Below are 24796 nucleotides of genomic sequence, written 5' to 3'. Positions count from 1 at the left end.
TTAATTCAATGTTTCTTTTCTTTGTGTTTAAAGTCCTTAAATCATGTTTTAAAATTTAAATCAATAACTCATTCATAAAGTAAAAACATATTTTTAATGATTACCACTTTAATAATCATCACTTTTAAATTTAATTCAATAATTCTGTTTATGAAGTAAAATACATTTGTCAATATGTAATACTTGAAGCGTGGTAAAACATTTGAATTTGAATTCATCAATTCAAAAGAGAAGCTTCAACGCTTTAATACATGATAAACTAACACTTTTGTAAATCTATAATACGTAAGCATGTTATGGTATATGAAATCTTTCCATTAATATTACAATTTAAGTTTAAGAGAAGCTTCAACACTTTAATACATGATAAACTTACACCTTTGTAAATCTGTAATACTTGAGCATGATATGGTATATGTAATCTTTCCATTAATATTACAATTTAATTTACCCGTCAAAAAAGCTTGTTGTAGATTGTGTTATAATAGCATATTTATTGTTTATCGAAAACATGATTCTAAATAAAAAATTATGAAACTCAAAATTTAATATAGAATGTTAGTAAGTAATTAAGTGTTGTCTAGTTTCTTAGTTAATAATGTTATTATTATTCTTCTACTAATTTATTCTTCGAATCTAATATCACGTATGTTTTCTTTTTTTCACTAATCAGCTTGTTTGTTGTTTATAACTATCTCATTCTCCATAATTTTTTTAGTATAACATCCTTCGCTATTATATTTTCTCTACAAAGTTAGCTTTTAATATACTAAATAAAAAATCTATAAAAAATAAACTCCGATTTCTAAATAAGATTTGTATACATATCAGACTCGACAATTTAACACCTACAATAAGCCACCTAGAAGCTTTGAGAGGTGGTTCTCCAATCCACGCAAAAAAGATTAGTATAATACTCCTTTACGAAGGGGACCCTTGTTGAGTAAAATGCCAAACAACTCTTTTCTCCATTTCTCTATTCACAAATTCTCCATTAACACAAATACCCAAATCTCTCTACAAGATTCTTACTCCCACAAATCAATCATATACCTTTTTTTAGCTTTCTTGTAATACCCTTTTTTTCCCCTTTCAATCGAGTGTTTGTTTACCCACCTAATCTACTAGTCTTAGCTTACCGACAAACGAAGGGAATAAAGAATACAATTTGGGATAAAACCATTTACGATTTGCTGGTTTTTCAATCAGTTTATGTATCCATTTTGATCTGAATCTTCAAATTGCTTTCTGGGTATTGCAGATTCTGCTCTAATCTTTGTTGTTTTTCTGGTAATCTTTCTTTGCTTGTCTTTTACGGAAGTGTTTTCTTGGTTTGGTTTGATTTCTTGTTCTTGATTTTGTTTGTTGGATTTGTTGAGTGGTGTTAGTGGATTATCTAAAGTTTGATTTTTTCTAGTTGGGTTTTGGGTGGTAATTGTAGTATATGCTTATTTAACTAAGAAGAGTATTGTTTGCAGAAGTTAAAGTTAGCCTATTTGGAACTTTAGTGCTAGGTAGACAGCAAATGCATTTTGAGTTGAATTAGCTTTTGCAGAAGTTTACTTAACAGCAGATGCATCTACTAACTTTTAAGTTTGTTATTGGATGCTTTTAGTACCGATCGGATCTTTTCATCAAGATCCCTAGTTTGTGCTGTTGGTGAGAGGTCTAATTTAGATTTGCTGTAAATGTGATTGCATTGGAGTGAAATTCTCCTTTATTAGTTCATCTTTGATCATAGCAAGTTTAAGAGGCTTAAGACTCATGTGCTATAGGTGTATCCTACTATCATTCTTGATCATAGCAGGTTTGAGGGGGCTCAGTGGGTTCATGCTACATCATATTTTGCTAGGGGAGTAATTAACTTTGTTTCCAGGATCCTGATATGACCGATCCATAATCCTGTAGAGAAATAGGGTAAACCTTGTTTGTTATTTGGAAAAGTATGATTACCTTGTGTAGTTAGATCTTGCAAATGTTTGCAACTAATGAGTGAAATTCTGTTGATTGCTCCAGCTTTATTGTGGCCCAATTTATGGCCTTAAGTCATATTCACATATGAGTAAGAGGATTAGACTCTTCTCATTAGTGGCCAAGCTATTTTGGATAGAGCTATAAAGTCAATAGTGGTAACATATGTAAGATGTGTTTTCTTTTCTATTGAATTTCAAATATCAAAGATCAGACATATCTTAGAGTTTAATTTATGGATTCATTTACAGTAATTGCGTAGCTTGAGTGTTGATTAATGGAGAACTTGCGTTTTAGCGTGCACACTGGTAAAAACATTTGTATTTTGTGTAATCTCCTTCTGGCAGGAATTGAAACTTCTCTGTTTGCATTAGTTGTCTTATTTTGGGGAGGATCATTATTAGCTGGTAATGCTGTTTGATCAGGAGGCTGGTATTGAGAAGACCGAATAGGTTATTCAAAGAAAACGGTAGCTAATGCTCCTTTGAATTTTGATGTTAATGTGGACTTAGCGGGAGCAATGTACTAGGGTGGCTGTTCAATGGTTGGATAAATAGTAGTATAAATTCATGATGTCTATTTAGGTCGTATGTTCATTAAGCTTTTAATTCAGGCTGACCCTTCCTACCTCTCCTCTCTCTCGAATAATTGTTAAAAAGGAAGTTCTGGTGGAGCCCTTTATGTATAGAGTTTCAACTTAAGCAAGCAAAACCAATTTGTAGCATAAGCAATTATTGGTGTCTGGCATCAGTTGCAATATTAGTGGTTGCACCTCATGATGGCATTTAATCTGGTAATTCTAAATATTCTGTCTAAGGTGTTGATAGGTGATGGTTAGAAGCTCTTGCCTGTTTGGAACTGGCAGCTGTATTTGTTGCGAATCTGTCCAAGCAATTTTACTTTCATATATTTTATTGGGTACATTCGCATGCGATATTAGTATCAGCCGCTGCTCTTTCTCAATGCTGGACAATTTTCATCAATAAAATGATAACGTATAAAAAAGATTAGCGTTTACTTTTGTTAGTTGCAGTTTTTTCCTTCAACTCTCTGTTTTGCTCATTGTCTCATTACTATCATTTTCAATTTCTAATCTAAGATCATTGAAAGTGGATTCTGCGGATTGCCATCTTTCTCTTTTTTCTGTTTCTATTTTTATTAGTTTTATTTTATTTCCTTTTCTGGTGTTACATAGGAGAGTCTCCTTTTATTAATTGCAGGATCTAGGCCTACAATTCCAACTTTTCAGTTGTCTTCCTCATGCTGTTATATATGGGCTGAGGTGTTTGTTTCATGGGAGCTGAGGACGATGATGAACCACCATCAAAACGTGTGAAGGTATCCTCCGGTCAATTGGTAGATATTTCAGACGGGACATTTGTTAGAGATCCTGCAAGTTGTTCATTGGGTGACTCGATGGCTCGGCCCCTGACTCTTCAAGGGGACGATGAGGTTGTTGGTACAAAAGGAGTTGTCAAGAAAGTAGAATTTGTTCGGATTATAACTGAGGCATTAGATTCTCTTGGTTACAAAAAGACTCGAGCCCTTCTAGAGGAAGAGTCAGGGATACCCTTGCACACTTCTGTCATAAATTTGTTTATGCAGCAAATTCTTGATGGTAAATGGGATGAAAGTTTAAACACATTGCGAAAGATTGGTCTGGTGGATGAAAAAATTGTAAAGTTGGCATCTTTTGTGATATTGGAGCAGAAGTTTTTTGAATTGTTGCACAAGGAAAAAGTCATGGATGCTCTGAAGACACTGAGGGGCGAGATCTCACCTCTTTGCATAAACAATGATAGAGTCCATCAGCTTTCCTTTTTCATTATATCACCTTCTCAGCAGGTTCTTCCTGGGATATCAGATCAAGGCATAGTGAGAGTAAAGTCACGTAGAAAGCTACTAGAGGAATTGCAAAGATTGCTTCCCCCAACAGTTATGGTTCCAGAAAAGAGATTGGTACATCTTGTTGAACAGGCTCTTGACTTGCAACTAGATGCTTGTAGATTTCACAACTCTGTGGTAGGTGAAATGTCACTGCTCACTGATCATCACTGTGGAATAGATCATATTCCATCTCTAACAGTGCAGGTTAGATCACATTAATAATTGGGTGTGTTTTGATATACAAGCCTTTTGATTCTGCTCTTGATTGTTTGAGTCTGACATGTTCAATAGAAACTTCATTTTGTGCCTCACACAACAGACACAAGTTGTGTGAGGCTTTGATTTACAAATTACTGGACCCTAGTCTTACACTTTTGGTCCACAAATTTGTGAAACAAAAAGAATCCTCACACAACTTGTGTCAGTTGTGTGAGACACAAAGTAAACTCTTTCCATGTTTCGTCTTGCAATCATGCACTAGTTGTTTCGTCTTGTAATCATGCACTAGTTTGTCCTATCATTATCTGAGTCAATAGTTAGTGGTGTTGAATGAATATGATGGGAAATATTGATCAAGTTTTGTTCCTTTGCATTCTAAACATTGTCATTGTTGTTAAAAGCGTCACCTGTTCTATTTTATGTCATTGTTTGAATGACAAATGTTCGCATTAGGATGAAAAACATTCATTAAATTCATGCTTTGTTTCATTCAACTCTTTTATGGTTGAAGGTTTTGCCAATTTTTGCTTATGTTCATTTGAAAGGCTTGTTTAGATTTGCACCCAAGGGTGTGGCCTAGTGGTCAATGAGTGGAGACAAAAAAAAAATTAGGTGATTCTTCTCATCTGTCCTAGCCTTGGTTGATAGAGTTAGCTGGTACCTGTTGTTGGTGGAGGTGGTAGGTATCCAGTGGAATTAGTCGAGGTGATCAAAAACTGGTCCGGACACTGCGGTCATTAAAGAAAGGCTTGTTTTGATTTTTAAAGTTGTGATTAAAATAAACAGGGCTTATCTTACACAATGTTGTTAAAGGCGCGCTTAAGCTCTGAAGCGTGGCTCAAAATGTGTTGTGCGCTTCGCCTTACTTAATATGCACTTCGTTGTCGTCATCATGATTTTAAGACATACTTTTACTTGCCAATGAGCCTCTTTTGAAAGGTGACATTAAACAATTGATATTTCACTGTATCATAATATTTTTTCAATTTCTTTGTTCATGTATGTCATTTATGCTTATATTTTTTAGTCTTGGATTGAAATATATATTTGTATTTTTTCTCCCTTTGTGCCTTTTTTCATTAAAGCCCACTTTTTTTTTTTTGACAAAGGTAACAAGTTTGTATATAAATCTTCAGCACTTAAGACTGGGATCCCAAATTTACACCATGGAGCTACAACAGTTGAGTAGACTCAACAAATCTAAAAAAACACTAGATCCTACTTCATCTTACAAAGATCCTAGAATATCTGTAATAGCTACATGATCATTTACATACTCGGACTACACCAATAGCAAAAAGTGATAAGGCAACTCATTTTTATCCTGTGTAAAGGACTGCTAATGCTCTCAAAACATCTCAAATTTCTCTCCTTTCATATGGTCCACCAAATCACCGTTGGGACTGTGAGAAATATAAGAGAAATATTATTGAATTGTTGTCTCTAAATTATTATAGAGATGCCCTAGTTATAGACACTACTATACACCTTTTCCAACTAGGACACTAAAATACAATCCTTTTCTAAGTAGGACACTATACACTATTACTATTACTATCCCTATTCCTATTCTTATTCCTATCCTAAGTAGGATTGTATATACCTATTACTATTCTAACACTCCCCCTTAAGTTAGTGCATACAAATCATATTTATCTAGCTTGTTGCAAATATAATTAATACGAGGATCGATGAGGGGCTTGGTGAGATATCTGCAAGTTGATCACTCGACTTCACAAAATTGACAGTCAATCTCAATGTGCTTTTCTTCTCATGAAATACTGGATTTGATGCATAATGCAGTCAATCTCAATGTGCTTGGTCTTCCTATGAAATACTGAATTTGATGCATAGTGTTGATAAATCATAGAGTGATAAAATTACAGTGTTGAACTTCCCAAACCAAGCTTGAGAAGTCTGTTTCAGACCATAGGGTGACTTACGTAATCGACATACAAGGCTACTAAATCCCCCTGAGCAACAAAATTAGGTGGTTGCTCCATATAGACTTCTTAACAATGTAGGGGTCGTCTGAAAGTGCTCAAAATCTAGTATAAAGTATATAAATAGTGAGTAGGTCGGAATGATGGCATGTTCCTATTGAAAAAGAGAAATTATATGGGTAGGGTCGGAATGATGGCACAACCCTACGCAAATCAGATTTGAGAAGTCACCGTAAAGACGCATGGAACTACGCAAATCAAATCTGAGGAGTCACCGAAAAGACACAGGTGCTATGCAACTCAAATATGATAAAGTAGTTCAGAAAAATTCACGGTACTACGCAAATTGAATATGAAAAGTAGTCCAGAGAGATGTATGGTGCTACGCAAATCAGATATGCAAAAAATAGTCACTAGAAGGATGGCAAGGTGCTACACAAATTAAATATGAAAAAATAGTCACCGGAAAGATGACACGGTGCTACACAAATTAGATATGAGAAAGTAGTCACGAAAAGATGGCACAGTGCTACATAAATAAAATATGAGAAAGTAGTCACCGAAAAGATGGCACGGTGCTTACACAAATACCAATGTATATGGGGTTGACACAAAACAACCCTAGAAAGTCATCGGAAATTGATGCACGGTGACCTGTCTGACTGAGTTTTCTTCCCTTGAATATGGGATTCATGCATATATCGTTGGTCCAACTTTTGTTAACACAATCATTGGCCAGACGAGCGGCATATATGGGTAATAGCCGTCTGACGGCAGCGGAAGCTCTTTGATTCTCTACCAAGATCGTAGAGGCTCTGATACCATGTGAGAAATATTGGAGAAGAATATTATTGAATTGTTGTCTCTACATTATTACAGAGAGACCCTATTTATAGACACTACAATCGACACCTTTTCCAACTAGGATACTACAATACAATTCTTTTCTAGGTAGGACACTATATACTATTACTATTCCTATTCTAAGTAGGATTGTATATACATATTACTTTCTAATACGGACAATTCTCCATCTGCTTTTTGTCTGCACCACCACTACCTTTATTATTATAAAACTTTCTATAACTTGACTTGCCCTTAGGGCATGGTCCAACTTATGCCCCTAAAGCTGGTAAACAGGTTCCAAAGTTGTCTAACCACCCTACAGTGAAGAAACAAATGGTTGATTGTCTCTGCTGCTCACAAAAAAAACCATCTTGGGCACATATGTATTCCCCTCTTCTTGAGATTCTCCTGAGTCAGTGTTGTCTCTTTTGCCACCTTATATGGAATTTTGACTTTCTAGATAAGCTTCCAAGCAGAGGCATATCCAGAATTTCGACAAAATGGGTGCACGATTACAAAAAGATGCATCTTAAATTTAAATTTGATTGGTTTGACTTTTAGGTTCTTAATATGAACCATTAAATTTTAAAAATTATAGGTAAAAATATATAACACTACTAGTTTTAAATTTTAATTACACATTTGATTTAATTTTATAAAAATTTTACAGTGCTAAAATTTTTAGCAATTTTCAATGTAACACACTTGAAAATTTTGAAAGATTAAAGGAAAAAACCAAAAAAAAAAAGTTGAAACGCCAAAAGTGTCACCAATAACCACTTGGAGAGGTGTTACTCAAAAAGATATGATAGATATAAGATTTAAATTTCTATACTCACTTAGAGAGGTGCGCCAATCATCATCGTCTTATGATATGATACTTTGAACGTGGATTCACACATCTATATTTAAATATTTTTTAAAAAATATAACACTAGGGGAGCATGGGTTCACGTGAACCCACGGCACCCCCTCTAGATACGCCCCTGTTTCCAAGGCAAAAATTTGAGTTGAGTCCTTTTCTGGTTCAAATTCTTGTAGGCAGAGCTAACTGCGAAAATACCTTTGCTATGATGAATCCCCCTGAGAGTGTGTTCTCCTCTTTCAGTCCTCCAAAAAAGTCCAAATTGGTCTAGGGTGCCACAAAATTTAGCTAGTCTATCCACATCCCATTCTTGCACCATCCTTCTCTATGTTAAGTTTCATCCATGGATGGACCAAACTTCTTCAAAGGGGCCTGTTGTTTCTGATTCAACAGATAAATGTCTGAAAAAAACTGCTTGAGGCTGCCATTTCCTAACCAGGTATCATCCCAAAACAAAATCTTCCTTCCATTGTTTACACTAGTCTTTAGGAACGTGCATTGCACGTTTGTCCCTTATTATTATTATTATTGTTAAAGCAGAAAGCTAACCAGTACACATTAATCCATACACAACAATTCATAAAATATATATGAGTTAGAGACATCAGTAAATAATGAAGATACACAACAATAGTATAAAAAAATAAAAAGATGAAGGTAAGTTAAAAAGTTAGCCTATGATATTGCTGATGGTAGTATGGCAAGTGGAAAAAATTAAAGAAAGAGACATGTGATACAAAGGAAACAAATTGATATGTGTGTGAACTAAGGAATATAAAAAGACTGCAACAGTATCTTTACCATTGTAGAAGATGAAAGAACAAAAGATAAAACAAACTCCTATTTCATATTCATAACTTCCATGTCTTTCATATTCATAACCTTCAAATATTTAATGAGTAAGTGTTTATATATATATATATATATATATGATATGATGATGATTGTATCTAGTTCTTCCAAAGAAACTTTGCCACAAATTCTGACTGATCCCCACAGGCTCATACCATAGGCAGACGTCACTTCCTTAGCTTTCTAGTAGTCTATCTTCTCATACTTGGCCTGAATCACTCTGACCATAGAGCCTGCTCCTCTTTAGGAAATCTCCCCAACCACTTAATTATTAAGCTTCTGTTCTATTTCCTCAAGTTTCTAATGCCTAACCCATCTAGTTTCTTTGAAAGAACTACAATCTTCCATTTGACCAAATGAAATCCTTTGTTCTCCTTCTTTCCATTCCACAAAAAGTTCCTCCTTAAAGCATCAATTCTTTCTTCTACCCTAGTTGGGAGAGGAAAAACTGACATCAAGTATGTTGGTAGAACATCTAAGGCTGAGTTGATTAGGACCAATCTTCCACCTCAGACAAATATTATGCTTTCCATTTAGATAGTCTTCTTTCACATCTCTTCACCACCCCATTCAAAATCTCTCCGGATTTGCTTTTGTCTCCCACAGGCATCCCCAAATATATTGTTGGTAGTTGACCTATTTCTCCTCCCAAGATCTCTGTCAGATGTTACATTCTGTTCACATCATTAATTGGAAAAATATGACTTTTCCTCCGATTGATATGGGGCCCAAAAGTTGCTCTCATTAATCTCCTGGTCTCACCCAAACAATTCTTACCATTATGCTCCCTTTCAAAAAGAAATTCTTATTAATAATGCAACAAGTTAGTGCCTTCAACAGAAAAAGAAACTATGCAAATTGCTTCAATGTATCTATATATTACAAGTACATATATAAACTCTCTAGAAGACTAGAAGCTTATGTAATGCTTTGTTCAGCAAAATAACAAATGAAGAACAGAGAATTGAACTCCAGCTTTCAATGCTGTGGATCTCCAAAATGCCAGCTTCTTTTGAGTAGTTATTGACAATGGAACTCTAACTAAAAGCATATTCATTGCAGCCTCGGTCCATGAGCAAATTAATACGGGGAATGCATGCTGTCCTATCATAATGAGCTTGCTAATGAATGCAGTTTTTATTTACTAATCAGAAAAAAATAAATCCAATGTTATTTTTATGTCTTAAGATGCTGGAGTTAATAGGTAAGCACTATTTGTTTCTGGGGAGCTTTGTGATCTTCAGGTCCTTAGTGAACTTGTGTCCACCCTTTCATGAGGCTTTAGTCGCAACAATATGAAATGTTTCATGGATTGTTGCCGAACTTTTGAATCAAAGAAAAAGTCAGTAGTTGTAGGCACAACATCTCATTTTTTTGTTCTATTGTGAAATGGGTCTCCCTTTCTCTTGTCATTATATGTTTTTTGAGTAAACAAGTATGCTCTTTTTTTCCTCTAATTTTTGGCTTTGTTTGGGACTGGGGTGTAACTTTTGTTTATTGTTCAAGTTATTTATGCCATTTGGAAATTGACCTTATATTTGGGATGTTTAAATTTTAACCAGGAGATGTGGTTGGATCCACTGTGATTTAAGTGAAATCAGAAGGAATTGGCCTTGGGGTGGGGTGGAGGGGTTGGTTAAAGGGCCAAGGAGTTGTAAATGTGCTTTGATAAAATTGAGCTTCACTGGCTTTCTGCTTGTTATCATTTACCACCGAGCTGTTTTTTGTGTAATAAGTCATTTTAGAGCAATCGTTGATAGTGGAGTCTGATTTCTTGCAGATACGATATGTTAATCACCTTAAGCGCTAATTGTTTCTTCATTGCTTCTACTGCACCAGATATTACGTGAGCACAAAAAGGAAGTCTGGTTCTTGGAGTTTTCCCATAATGGAAAGTACTTGGCCTCGTCATCTGCCGATTTTTCAGTAATTGTATGGGAGGTATTTTAAGTTCTCTTTATTTTGTTGTCATATCAGTAGTTTTTTTTCAACTTGGATCAATTGCTACTTTACTTTATATTGAAATTCTTTTCCTCCACTTTTTGCATCTTAGTCACAGTTGCTTCCATAGGGTCTTCTACTTCTGCTTTGAAGGATTAGTATCTTGTATGCTTCACAGTCTCATGGAGTGCCACATATGGGTGCTCAAACTTCTGTGGTTTCCGCGACCTCATATAGTAATATAAAATGAATACAGTGATTGCAAATTATTTTTAGAAGTGATATCAACCGGTTGAGATTAAGGTTTTATTCCTTTTTTTGTGGCATATTTCCATTTGATCAGGTGCTTAAGAGGATGTTTTTAATTTGATTATATATCAGTTTAAAAAATGTAAGGATATGCTTGCGAGTTATAAATTCCTAGTTTTACAGAGAACCCTTAAATTATTAACGGAATGAGATGGGCTCAAGTGAAGTTAAATGGATATAAAGGATTCATATAGCACCCAATGGTGTGGCTAAGTGGTCAGTGAATTGGGGCGAGAACCATGAGGTTCAGATCCCAGCAGACACAAAAAAAACTAGATGATTTCTTTCCTTTTACTCTAGTCTTGGTGGACAAAGTTACTTGGTACCTGTTGCTGGTGGGGGGTGGCAAGGTCGAGGTGCGTGCAAGCTGGCCAAGACACCATGATTATAAAAAATAAATAAATAAATAAAGGATTCATATAGCCTAACTAGAAGATTTCTTCCCATGAGGTCTCAGGTTTCAATTTGAGGCAAAAATTGTAGTGATTTTTTCCCATCTGCTTGAGCCTTGGCGGGTAAGCAGGCACCCAATGTAATAGTTTTTTCCCATCTGCTTGAGCTTTGGTGGGTAGAGTTACCCAGTACCTATGTTAGTGGAAGGTAGCGGATGCCCAGTGTAATAGTCAAGGCACACAAGCTCTCCTGGACAGCATGATACAAAAAATAAAGAAATATAATATATTCCAACTAGTTTAAAATTGAGGTGTAATTATCAGAAAGTACCACCATAATTGCTAGTTGTAGATACTTCCACAGGGGATCTATTAGGATTGACTGTAATCAGATAGTTTGTGGCCCTATTGGTCCGAGTTAACCACCCATACACTGAATTTCGGAATTAGGGGGTCCAACATGCATATCTGTATGCGAACCTAGACAGACACAGAGACGACTCTACATGTCTACATCTAACAGTGAAGCCTCCTCATCCTTCTGATTTTCGGATCCACATGATTAGCAGCTTATTAATATTGAACTTATCAAGAATCCTACTTTGCAATTTGACTCTAAAAAAGAATCCTACTTTGCACTCTGAAGAAAAGTAGTCTTCCATTGTTCGAGTGTTAAAAGTCCAGTGACGTTATACTTGCCATATAAAAAAAAAAGTCTAGTGACTACCACTGATGCATTTGTGGTTTCTGACTGGTATTGCTGTTAAATTCAAGTAGGACTTGGATGTATGATCCAATTTTTATGCTGTTATGTTGAAAGCTAATTGGAACTTCCTTACATTGTGACCAACTATGCAGCAGTTAATGTTTCTGTTGTGTTATAAGTGTGATTATTATTATATTTCCTTGTGTTTTGCCAAGTTATTATGGTGTAATAGGAGAGTTTGTATTAATTATTATCATGCATGGACTTGTACTATTTAATTTTTAATATTTGAATATTTTGATCTTTTCTAGGATCAAGCAAAAAAGAGAGTACTTGTTGTAGAGCCAGACAGAATGAGTAATCAAAGTGATATGATTTTGCTTTCCTCTTCCTTTCTTTTGGTGCAACACAAAATAGATGATATCGAAGTTATTACTAATGCTTTCTTATTTATTCCCACTTGTTTCTGCTACCCGCATTGGGGTCCTGATTAATCTGGATTTGCCGCATAAGGCTTGGGTGGGGTTGGGGGTGAGGGGAGTGCTCCCTACCACGCCATCCCCAGGGCTCGAACCCGAGACTCCTGGTTTAGGATGGAGGGATTCTATCCATCCCACCATAACCCTTACTCTTGGTGGTAAAGCTGTAACTATACTTTTGGTTGTACTTCTTTCACAACATTCCATCTAAAGCTTTGAACTATACCAATAATGCCTAATGCCTCTTTTACTTGCCCTCCCCAAAAAAAAAACAGTTGCAAGTTTATTTTATATATGGCCCGAGGCGTTAGTTTCATGGGAGGTGTTCAATGTATCCTAATTAAATTTGTAGCCTCATTATTATTCCATTGTTAAGAACAAAGTTATTACTCTCTCAGTTTCAATAGTTTTAACCTATTTGACTAAGCACGGAGTTAGAAATGAAGAAACTTCTAAAGTTTGTGGTCTTATTTACACCGTAACATTTGTGCGGTTATAAGACCTTTGAAACTTGTGGTTTTAAACGTGCCATGACATTTGTGTAGCTGTAAAAGCTTGTCATTAAAGGTAAAGTGTGAAGTGTAAGTTACCTTCTCAAAATAAGGAGGAAACTTTAAGTTAAATAGTCTCCAAATTTAGGAAGGAGCCACGAAATAGAGTCCATCACAACTGGAATAAATGGAGAATATGCAATGGTTAAAGGTATTCATGTTGCCAAATAGTTATGGATGGCATGTTAAGCGTTAATGTGCATGTCTATGAAAGGGATGAGTAAATTACAAATCTGGTGGACAGATTTGCAGAAGCTACTAAAATAAATAACATGAAAAATAAGAGCCTTGTTACTACTAAGCTGCCTGTCTGCCATTTTTTGCATTGGAGGTTTATCGAATTAATAACAAACCTTTGGGTTGAGTGGAGGTTTTCTAAAACTTAATTTGGGATTTATCATTAGATTCTTTAACCTAGACGACAGTGATGTTTTAACTGATACTTGGCACTAAGCATTCAATTTGAATGGGAAAATCAGTTGAATACAAAATCAATGTTAAATTTTATATTCTAGCTTTAGTTCCATCACCTTCCATTCCAATTTATATGGCACCCTTTCCATTTTGGTGCGTCGCAAAATGTTTGACACCATTCTATTTTATACAACTTTCAATAACTTTAAGGATTCATTGAACTACTCACACTTCAACTTTGATGTGATGTTTGCTTGTTTTTTCCACCTCCACTTTAATATTCTCTTCCATTATCAATAATATATTAAATAAGTTAGATTAACATATTTAAACTCCGTGCTGAATCAATCACCCTTCCATAAAATGAAATGGGGGGAGTAGTCATTTCATAGAGTGATATCCTTCCTTTTTTAAGTTTAAAGAGAAACAAACACATGGAATAGTTCCATGCCTTTAGAAAACATGAAAGCTGATAGCTAATGATACTTCACCATATGAAGAATTTTGAACAAACTGTCGAGAAAAGAAATGTCAGAGAGTTCCAGATGTCTTGGTATGCTTTATTCAACTGGCTTTGTAAGTTGGAAATCAGAGTTTAATGTATTTACACCTGAACAATGCTTCTTTTTGCTAATCAAATGATTAATATTTGGTTCATTTCCTCTTCTTTTGGTGGTTGATTATGTTTTGGAGGAGTATGATATGCAAGGTCCACTCTCCAAATTTGATCCTAATATCAGGTGCATTTCATGTTTGATAAAAATTAAATGGAAAAAGTTTGTGTTTATGTGGGATTGGGGGGAGGGAGTGCTGGGAACAAAAGAAAAGAGAGCTGTTAATCATGAAGATTTGAACTAATCATGATAATAGATGGAGTGTAAGTTCATCCCTCATTTTCTGCTTTTTGTAGGTCAAATTGGATGGCAGTGTCTGCATGAAACACAAATTTTTGGGTCACAAGACATCTGTTTCCTATATATCATGGAGTCCTGATGACCATCAACTTCTCACTTGTGGTGAAGAGGACACTGTCATACGGTGGGATGTCGAGTCTGGTAAATGTATACACATTTATGAGAAAAAAAACGTTGGTTTTATCTCATGCGGATGGGCTCCTGATGGAAAAAGGATATTCTGTGGTGTAACTGACAAAAGTATTACCATGTGGGATTTGGAAGGGAAAGAGCTTGAGTGTTGGAAAGGCCACAGGACTATTAGAATGTCGGACTTGGGGATAACAAGTGATGGGAAGCATGTTGTCTCTGTTTGTAAAGAAAATATGATAGTATTATTTGGATGGGAATCAAAAGTAGAGAGAGTAATTCAGGAGGATCAAGCAATAACCTCATTTGTATTGTCCATGGATAGTAAGTATGTATTGGTTAGTCTTTTGAACCAAGAAATTCATCTTTGGAATATAGAAGGAACTGTAAAACTCGTAGCCAAATATAAGGGGCACAAACGTTCTCGGTTCGTTGTGAGGTCTTGCTTTGGAGGACTACATCAAGCTTTTATTGCAAGTGGAAGCGAGGACTCACAGGTACTACCTCTTTTGTTGATCTAGAAGCACAATCAATTTGATTTGCAGAGTTTTTTTTTTGTTGGGGTGCCTTTTATGCTTATTAGCACATGAATAAATTAACATTCTATTCCTCAAATTGGGTTGCATATTGCATATGGTCTGTCTTTTGACCATAAAAGCATCTTTCATTTACCTGAATCAGGAAACTATGTTTTCCTGCACAAAAAGTTCTGCTAACAAGTTTATCATTTTTAGCAAATAACATTTCATGTTTATGCTTCGTACATGCAAGTGACGTTGTTTGTTTTGCCTTTTCTAGGGTTCTTGTAGAATGATGCTCTAAAGAGTTATTTCTTCTGTATTTGTATGTATTGTTTGAGTAGTTCATAATTGCCTCAGCTAATCTGTTGACTTATTTTATTTTATTTTTGAGTTTCTTCTATCTTGAGTGAATTGTTTTATACTATTTGGACCCACATGGTGCCTTTATGATAACCACTGCTCTCAATGATCACGAGTTTACATCAATGCCATGCTGCTCTTTACTGCTGTCAGGACATGACTTCCATGTGAAGTGTGAGACAGATTTATAATAGTTAGCAACGAAGAAGGAAAACTTAAGTTTTCTGAAGTTTCTTAAGGAATAATGAACACGTCAAGTATATTTTCATGAGATTAATGAGATCCTTAAAGCTCAGAATGTTATATGGCCTGCATTTATGCCATTAGTGGTCATATATTCTTTTATATTTATAGAAGATTTGCGGAATTAGATAAGCTTGTAGGCGGCTTTGGTGTAGAATACATCCTGAATCTCATGGCATATTCCTGATGTAGTATCTCACAAAATGTCCAAATGCTGTGCATGGAATCAAGTTTTTAGTCTGCTCATAATTCCAATTGTAAATCATAGCTAATATATGAGTACTTGGATATGCAATAACTTTGTTTATGAAAGTGATACTCCACGGAAATTTAAGATATCATTTTGACTTGTAGAGTTGTACTTCATAATGGCTGTGGATAATATTCATTTGAATCTGTAAAATAGGACATCACGAAATAGGAAGTGTGTAAACAACACATTTGAGTATTAAGAGATACCTATTTGGGGCAAGTCTTAATTTTTGAGGAAAAGGTTTGGAGGGGAGCGGAAGGGATATCAATCTTATTAGGTGTGCTCTTCAATGTATTTTTGGGATGGAAAATATTACTAGTTGTAATTTGTATTGTTTACGTGCTATCACTTGTTGGTTCAAATTTAAATGTACCATAGAGAAGTAAATTTTTGATAGTGAAAAGATTTTTCCCATTTCTCTCTATTACTGGGCACAAATCACAGAAATATGTTGTCAGATATTGATGCTGACCTTGTATCTTCTAGAGAGACTTTGATCCTAGTACAACAACATACCCAGTGTAATTCCACAAAGTAGGGTATGGGAAAGGTAGTCTATACCATAAAGCCTTATATCCTTGAGAGATTCTGATCTCGGTCTATTGCAATATTTTAGGTTTATATATGGCACAGAGGCTCAGGTGAACTTGTTGGGACACTGGCTGGACATTCAGGGACGGTGAACTGTGTTAGCTGGAACCCAAGAAATCCTCATATGCTGGCATCTGCGAGTGATGATAGTACAATTCGTATATGGGGCTATAATCGAGTAAACACAAAGCAACATGACACTGATAATGGTGTGAACTGCTGCAATGGGCGAAGTTGAAGTCTGAGATGCAAAAGGGCAGCGTGTAACGTTACAAATATCTTTCATCTCTATCACTGGTTTCTGTGTATATTCTGTATGTTCATGTCGAACTAACATTTATGACAAACAAGAATGTGAAATTTGCATTCAGTCCATTTAATAAATCGTGTACTTCCTCCATATTTTAGTTTTTCTTTTCCATTTAAATGATTGTTGCCTATTTTATTGACCCTTGCTATTTAAGGTAGGTAAGTAGTTAATGGTTTGAATAGGTTAGATGCAGTTTCATTTGCTCTATTTCCCAAAAAAATGTAGAGAGAAGGGAAGTTTGAGAGGGGTTGTCACCGTTATTCACTAAGGCATGTTATTGCCTTATTGGTACATGAGTACATCACTATATAACTAGAAGCCTTGTACCAGATCAATTCTTTTGAATCTTTTCGTCAACCGTTTTACTAAAGCAGCTTTTGGAAGTCTTGCATCTTTAGGAGTAAGATGGACTGGAAAATTTTGGTCTACGGATCTGTCCTACTATAAATTTGCATATGAGAATTGTAACCCAAAAAGAGAAACTCCCTTTGTTTTCTTTTATATCCAATAAGCAATTATATAGCTTCTAGTTTTCCTTTTTGAGATGATCCCATTTCCACAAGATCAACATCTATCACTAAAGCCTTGTGAGTTGAGTTGTTAGGTTAATAAACTTCTCTTCCTGAAATGATCTTTTTTTCATTCAACTATTTGGTACCCGAAATTTACTAGCCTTGACTACTCTAAACTTGTACCGCATAAGGCCTATCTAAGGGTGATGCCCTTCTTATTGGGACTCTCTATGTTACTAGGATTTGAATTCAAGATCTCTGTGAAGGGATCCATTCTACGACATCCCTCGGTGGTTCTAGACTTTTTAACACAGAGAGTAGTCCATCAACAGACGTTGAGTTTGTTATCTGTCTATGTTGGGATTCTGAAGAGTGTGTGTGTGTGTGGGGGGGGGGGGGNGCGGTAAAGGGTGTTAAATATATGCGAAGAAAATATGAAATTATTAACATTAAGCTTCCTCCAACCCAACAGTATTTGAAACATGTTTAAAAACTTTTTTGGGATTGGTTGGAAAGAGCAAAAAAGAAGTCCAATTAAGCAACTCATCTCAGCACCATATGTTTTGTAGAGGGGGGAGGAACTAAGTACATACAAACTTAAATAATGGTTTTCTTTAGTTTTCCCATTCTTAAGCAATACTGAAAGAAGTGGCAGCATTCTCCACAAACTTTTTAGCACCCTTAAACCATCTCTTGTCACCAGCTTGTGCCTTGCAAATGTAAAGTTTGCCATTATTCACTGTGGCTGTGATCAACTGGTGCTTCCCACCTTCATCTCCATCTGCAGTTCTTGTCAATACTGACAAGTAGTAGTACTGTTTTCCTCCCACTGTTGCGCTTGATGCCTCCAACAGGTTAGCAGTTGCCACTGCACCAGATTCAAATCCACCCTGCACAAACAAATTCCCACTTCATTTTTTGTGTCATAATTCTTCCATACATTAGTTCAGTTAGTGCTTTTTACCAACAAAATGTAAACAATTGCAGGGCAGAGCAACATAGACTACGAGGACCCATATAGCCGACTCCAACTTCCTTGGGACTGACACATGGTTTTGTACTTCATTCATTCCATCATTTGATTTATAGGAAAAAGCTGCCAGCTACATTTTACTACTTGCATAGCTGGTGTATGATCAAAAGCCATTACTTATTATAATCTTACTGAGTGGTTCTTCCACTTGAGGACTAACTTATAGGGTAGCTTACATACTGACTGAATTCTAGACTCATTTGTTCATACTCGAAGCTACCATTCTATAGAAGTGCAGAGTGCTTTAATGCTAGTGACCTTTACTCATCTCATATGAAAAGCAGCTAGTAGTTATGATTACTTACCTCTGAATCAGTTTTACCAAAGTAAGCTTGTTTTCCTAGCAGATAGTCCACCTGTTCAAAAACAAAAGAAAACTCAGTTGTGAGCTAACTACTTGTGCTGAACTATAAAATGCATGCTTTTAGTATTATTACTTTAGAGAGGAATTCTTCAGGGGAGCCGTAGTCGGTGATGGACTTCTTGTCAGTTGGAGTGACTGCAACCATGAGATTACTGGTGGAATCAAAGTTGTCTTCATATCTGAGAACCTGACCAGGGAACTCAATTTCTTTGCTTGGGTTCCATTTGGCTGGGATTTGGAGCTTGAATCCATCTCCATTGTATGGCAAGAAATCAGTGTTCTCCTTTGGCTTACCAAAAACATTTGCTGCATATATCACACACACCATCATTAAGATCATGTTCACATTAAATGTTGCTCGGATCCTCCAACAAAAAGAAGGTGATATAGACGTGGCAACGTTTTTGGAGGATCCGAGCAACAAAGGTCAGGGGGCTGGATAGTTGTATTATATAGGCACATCACACATATATTAAACTTAGTTATATACATGGTTTGCCTTTCAAGTGCTTCGATCTGATAGTGTAAAAATTCTTTGAGACCGTTTATCATTAGTTAAACTAGTATGTATGTATTATATATTGGAGAAAAGTACCAGCTTCTCCATAGGCAGCATCTGCAGGGGAAACTTTGGAACCAATGGCAGCAGTACCAATGAGGAGAGTAAGAGCCAATCGGCGAGAGACGGCGTTGCTAGTGTTGTTGGCATCATCTTGCTTTTGTGCACGGCAAATCAATTGGTTAGGCTTAGGGGATGAAACAGATGATGTTCTAGCAGGGCTAGATCTTAGTGCATGATATTGGTGCAAGAAACATTGTGTGGAAGCAGCCATTGCTCACTTACACTCAAAACAACAATTACTCTCTTTTGTTGGTTTTGGAATTGGATTCCAATTCTTTGTTAGAATGGTGATGTTGGAGGGGAGGGGCAATATGTTTTAGATAATTTTGTGATGTGTGAAGGAAAATTGGCTTAGTTTTTGGATGTGGGGGAAGATTAGATTTATGATGTGGGATAAGGTTGTTGAGGCTTTGATTGGTGCCAACTGGACATTCAAAATTTTGTTGTTTGTTCTAGTTTCCACTTGCAATCTCCATGTCATATTCTAGTGGGGCTTACTTTGGAGCAAGGCTCTTTACAACCACACTTCTTTTCAACATATAATGCTACAAATGTAGCCTTTGATGATTTGTAAGTAATTTTTTAGGATTAGGTGATCAACTTGAAAATTTCTTTTAATGTTGTCGAGTATTTAGTAACTCATTTTTCTTTCTAGTCTCTTAAAAAATGAACGGAAAAGGGTCAGAACTATCCTTAAACTATCTGAAATAGCTTAAATATACCCTTAAACTATATTTTAGTTAAAAAATATCCTTCCCGTCAAACTATTGGGTCACACATACCCTTCTAGTTAACGGAAGTATCCATGTGGAGGTGGGTGTGTTTGGTGTGCACATGTGGAATCCATATAGCATTTTAGCACACACATGGATATTTTTGTTAAACAGAAGGGCAAGTGTAGTCCAATAATTAGACGGGAAGAGCATTTTTGAGCCGAAATATAGTTTAAGGGTATATTTAATCTATTTCGAATAGTTTAAGGGTAGTCTTGACCCTTTTCCGTAGTCGTCTATGTGGAGGTGGGGTCTGTTTGACGTGCACATGTGGCATCCATCTAGCATTTAACACACATGGATACTTCAGTTAACTAGAAGGGTAGGTGTGACCCAATAGTTTGACGGGAAGGGTATTTTTGAGCTGAAATATAATTTAAGGGTATATTTAAGCTATTTCAGATAGTTTAAGGGTAGTTTTGATCCTTTTCCGAAAAAAGAATGACAAGTTTCTATATTTAGTAACAATTTAATTTTAAAATGTCAATTGTACCTTAATGAAATGATTTAGAGCTGCACTAATATCTATGACTTATTTTAGATCACAACTTTTAATTTTTTTTAAAAAAAAATTCATGTCAAGTTAATCTATATCACATAAATTGGGACATAGAAAGTGATAAACAATAATAATTACATATTAGTCCTAACCAAAATTGGTTTGACATTATGAATCTTGATCATGTTTCTCCATCAAAACTTATTAGTTTAACTCACGTTTTCACTTATCAGAATAGCAAATAAAAATAAAAGTGAAAAATTTATAAATAAATAATAATCTGTCGCCCATTTCGTTTTGTTTCTGTTTAACTTTGTACAAGTTTAATAATTTTATTTTTTTTTTGAAATTTGGATCTTAAATATGATATAATATTTGAAATTAAATTTGATATACTTTATTTGATTAAAGAATTTATTTTAGTCTTAAAATATCTCCTCCTGTCTCATAAAACGACCCTAATAATAAGGTACAATCTAGAAAATGGAACGTGGAAGTTCACATATTATATTAGCGGTCAATTTGTCGTAAACTTGAAACATTAGTATATAAAATTTACTTAAAATTAAGAGGGCATTTGAGATATTTTTTTGATTTTTCATTCGGTGTCACCGTATCAGATATCCGCATTGAAGCTCAATTAATTATGATTAATGACGCATAGGGCCTCATTCGCGGGGAAACGTTTTCTACCAAGGATTTTCTCTATCCAAGACTTGAATCCGAAACCTCTAATAACAAAAGGACAACCCATCTATTGCACTACATCCTTTGGCAGAGAAACTTAAATCCATATTTTTTTTAAAAATCTTGTCCCAAAATGCTAGATAAATTATGACAATCAATTAATGACTAGGATTACATTTTATAACTGCAAAAGATACCCTTCCTAACTTGGCTCTTTGGCAAAAAGGAATTAAAATTTTCAACACAACCTAATAAATTAATTATTTGTATTCGCATATTAATTATCCTAATCTTTTCCTCCTTCCCAATAGAGAAGCTACTCCATAAAAGATTAACTCATGTTTACCATCTAATTTAAGAGATTAATTGGTTATGCATAATATAATTAATAAGAATAAGTCACAAGGCTAATAATATCAAACATAAAATGAACCACTAAATTCCTATTCATACTCACACAAATTTAATGGTCTTAATTCATGTTAATGACACTATAAAAGGGCTTCAACCTTCACTTTATCATTTCAAAAGCAATAAAAAAAAGCACAATAAAATAAAATACAGAAGAAAAAATTAAAAAAAAAAAAGAAAAAAAGAAAAATGGAATTAAATATCAAGACATTATTTGTATTTACATTAATGTTATTTTTAGCACGACTTGGAGCGGCTCAGGCACCAGCAGGTCAGTCAGGAGTGTTTGATGTTACCAAATTTGGCGCAACACCTAATGGAGATATTAGTAAGGTTCGTAAATCGTGACAAATAATTTGAGACAGAATAAGTAAGTATGTTTTCACAAAAGAAAAAGAAAAAGAAAAGATGTGTTTATACATTTAGAAATAATTTAAAATTTCTTAATGATAAACTTTTATAGTTAGAAATTAAAATCTCATCATATGTTTTAGATTAATTATATTTTAAAAAAAATAATCTTAAATTTCGTATTCAACCAAATATCACCGTATTAATTTAATTGCTTGAAGTGAATCCAATATTTAAAGAATGACACCTTCTTATTTTAGGAAACAATTCAGTAGTTAAACTTCTCATTTTACTTTTTATGATATTTTTTTTATAGTCACAAAAATCTGATAACATATCTAAAGCCACATGTTTAAAAGTTCTTTTCCCCTTTTAACTTTGTGATCGACCAGTTAAATATCATCATATACCGATTTATTTTTTCGTTTGTTTTATTTTTGTAAAAAAACTATTGCTATGTAGGTGAAAAGTTAAATTATTGTTATATAAGGGTTATTTAGGTGCTTAAATTGTACATTTAAGTTTGGGATAAGGGTTTGAAAAATACCCCAACTTTGGTCGGATTTGCTGTTGCGATACTAAATTTTCATGAGCACCTATTACCTTCCTAGATATTTAATACCGTATTTTAAACATATATATTTGCCCAAGTGGACATAAAAAATAATGCAAAATTATAAATAGTAATGTGTCCACGTGGGCACATATATACCTTTAAAATACACTATTAAATAGTTCAGGGGGTAAAAAATATGGTATTAAATAGTCTAAGGAGGTAAAAGGTCCTTATGAAAGTTTAGTATCGCAACAACAAATTCGACCCAAATTAGGATATTTTTCAGACCTTTATCCCTTTAAGTTTTTAACCCTTCTTTTATCTTGATGATGAGTATGAATATAATACATAGGCAATATTGGATGCATTTAAAGAGGCATGTGCATCAACAAGTGCAAGTACAATAATAGTCCCAAAAGGTACATTCCAAATGAAACAAGTAAAATTAGAAGGTCCATGCAAGGCACCTCTTGAGTTTCAATTACAAGGCACTTTACAAGCTTCTCCAGATCCTAAAATACTCCCTGAAGGTGAATGGTTTACTGTTAATTATCTTAATCAATTCACATTATCTGGTACTGGTATTTTTGATGGACAAGGTAAAGCTGCATGGGCTCAAAATGATTGTGCCAAAACCAAGTGTGCACATCTTCCCTATGTAAGTACTTTTTTACATATATAATCAGAACTTTCTATAATTAAGTTTTTTTCATATTATATGTTTCTTATGTAAATATATATTGTGATGATTGATACAGAATTTGAGCTTCAACTTCCTTAACAGTTCAACAATCCAAGACATAACTTCAAAAGACAGCAAAAATTTCCATATGAATGTTAACGGTTGCAACAACTTGACATTTAACCGAATTACTATTACAGCTCCAAAGGAAAGCATCAACACTGATGGTATTCACGTTGCTCGATCGAAAAACGTGAACATAACAGATAGTGTAATTGGAACAGGAGATGATTGTATCTCTGTTGGTGATGAATTGGAACAACTTCATATTACTAAAGTTACTTGTGGACCTGGACATGGTATTAGTGTTGGAAGTCTTGGAAAGACTCCTGGTGAAAAACCTGTAGTGGGAGTTTATGTCAAAAATTGCACATTTATTAATACTGATAATGGTGTTAGGGTCAAGACATGGCCAGCTTCACATCAAGGTGTTGTTACTGAGTTGCATTATGAAGATATTATTGTGCAAAATGTTAGCAACCCTATTGTTATTGATCAAGTTTATTGCCCATACAATCAATGCAACAAAGATGTAAGCACTCTTATTCATCACTTATCTTTTAAATAATTTGATAGTGTGTAGATGTTGTATACACTTTATCTTTTAAATAATCTGATAGTTGTTACGTGCACTTATCTTTTAAATGATCTGATAATGTGTAGGTGCTACGTGCATTTTTCTTTTAAATGATCTGATAGTGTATATATAGGTGCTACGTGCACTTATCTTTAAAATGATATGATAGTGTGGAGATTCTTCTACATTATTAATAAGGGTAAAGTTAAATGGTTGGCGAAAGGTGGTCAGTTGAACCTTCGTTGACGAAAAACCATGCTCCCTTTGTTTCACTTTATTTGATGTGCAAAGTACTATATATATTTCGTTATTAATTAGTTTGTTTCATAGAGAATGACACATTCCTATATTTCTTTAATGAGAAGTTTTTATAGGAACACAAATGCTACGATATATTTATATATGATCATAAGTTTCAAAAGTTTTATTGCAACATAAATGTCACGATATATTTAAAACAAGTTTCAAAAGACTTCATTTTAAGTGAATTTTATTTGAAGTCAAACTATGACATAATATTGTTTATATAAGTCAATGAAGTATTACTTTGTTTGTTTGTTGTTGTTGTGTATAAAAGCTAAAGCTCCTTGAATATAAGTTGTAGATTAATTTTTGTTTTGTACTTTTTTGCAGTTGCCATCACTAGTGAAGATAAGCAAAGTGAGCATAAAAAATGTAAAGGGTACATCAAGAACACAAGATGCAGTACTACTATTATGTAGTAAAGGAGTACCATGTGAAGGAGTGGAAGTTGGAGATATAGACATTACCTATAATGGAAAGGAAGGACCAGCAAAGACTAGTTGTGAGAATGTCAAGCCTACTTTTGTAGGAAAGCAGAATCCACCTGTCTGTGCTGGAGCTCAGACTGCTTGAGCTTTATTAATATATATTCAACTCGTAAAAGCAGTTACTAATACTTGCGTCAGGATATATCAACATGCGGCTCTTCTCCAAACTCTGACAATTAACA

General features: G+C 34.7%; 3 protein-coding genes across 3 annotated transcripts; 2 read left to right on the top strand and 1 right to left on the bottom strand.

The window, feature by feature from the left end:
* The first annotated feature begins 948 nt into the window (after window positions 1–948).
* LOC125875881 (WD repeat-containing protein 26 homolog) lies at window positions 949–16779 on the top strand. The gene is made up of 5 exons (XM_049556930.1): window positions 949–1290; window positions 3192–4062; window positions 10423–10524; window positions 14286–14915; window positions 16412–16779. The coding sequence occupies exons 2-5, from the start codon at window positions 3265–3267 to the stop codon at window positions 16622–16624; spliced, it is 1743 nt and encodes a 580-aa protein (XP_049412887.1). The 5' UTR covers window positions 949–1290; window positions 3192–3264; the 3' UTR covers window positions 16625–16779.
* A 933-nt stretch (window positions 16780–17712) lies between these two features.
* Window positions 17713–19864, bottom strand: LOC125875570 (oxygen-evolving enhancer protein 2, chloroplastic). The gene is made up of 4 exons (XM_049556555.1): window positions 19201–19864; window positions 18679–18911; window positions 18547–18597; window positions 17713–18098 (listed from the first exon to the last, which is right to left on the bottom strand). Exons 1-4 carry the CDS (start codon window positions 19436–19438, stop codon window positions 17838–17840), a joined length of 783 nt encoding a protein of 260 aa, XP_049412512.1. The 5' UTR covers window positions 19439–19864; the 3' UTR covers window positions 17713–17837.
* A 1855-nt stretch (window positions 19865–21719) lies between these two features.
* Window positions 21720–24753, top strand: LOC125877956 (polygalacturonase-like). Its single transcript, XM_049559248.1, has 4 exons — window positions 21720–21930; window positions 22857–23162; window positions 23263–23778; window positions 24457–24753. Exons 1-4 carry the CDS (start codon window positions 21787–21789, stop codon window positions 24697–24699), a joined length of 1209 nt encoding a protein of 402 aa, XP_049415205.1. The 5' UTR covers window positions 21720–21786; the 3' UTR covers window positions 24700–24753.
* Window positions 24754–24796: the final 43 nt, after the last annotated feature.

This window comes from Solanum stenotomum, chromosome 9 (genome assembly GCF_019186545.1).
Source record: "Solanum stenotomum isolate F172 chromosome 9, ASM1918654v1, whole genome shotgun sequence".
NCBI classification, from domain to species: domain Eukaryota; kingdom Viridiplantae; phylum Streptophyta; class Magnoliopsida; order Solanales; family Solanaceae; genus Solanum; species Solanum stenotomum.
This window is presented reverse-complemented; position numbering and strand designations above follow the sequence as displayed.

Bases quoted from the DNA above. Each gene is read 5' to 3' on its own strand.
- LOC125875570 (XM_049556555.1), bottom strand. From the start codon at position 19,438: ATGGCTGCTTCCACACAATGTTTCTTGCACCAATATCATGCACTAAGA. The intron at 18,912-19,200 runs GTACTTTTCTCC...TGATATATGCAG, and splicing joins TGCTGCCTATGGAGAAGCTG to CAAATGTTTTTGGTAAGCCA. The intron at 18,099-18,546 runs GTAAGTAATCAT...TTGTTTGTGCAG, and splicing joins TTGGTAAAACTGATTCAGAG to GGTGGATTTGAATCTGGTGC.
- LOC125877956 (XM_049559248.1), top strand. From the start codon at position 21,787: ATGGAATTAAATATCAAGACATTATTTGTATTTACATTAATGTTATTT. The intron at 21,931-22,856 runs GTTCGTAAATCG...TATAATACATAG, and splicing joins CTAATGGAGATATTAGTAAG to GCAATATTGGATGCATTTAA. The intron at 23,163-23,262 runs GTAAGTACTTTT...TGATTGATACAG, and splicing joins AGTGTGCACATCTTCCCTAT to AATTTGAGCTTCAACTTCCT.
- LOC125875881 (XM_049556930.1), top strand. From the start codon at position 3,265: ATGGGAGCTGAGGACGATGATGAACCACCATCAAAACGTGTGAAGGTA. The intron at 10,525-14,285 runs GTATTTTAAGTT...TGCTTTTTGTAG, and splicing joins TTTCAGTAATTGTATGGGAG to GTCAAATTGGATGGCAGTGT. The intron at 14,916-16,411 runs GTACTACCTCTT...GCAATATTTTAG, and splicing joins GTGGAAGCGAGGACTCACAG to GTTTATATATGGCACAGAGG.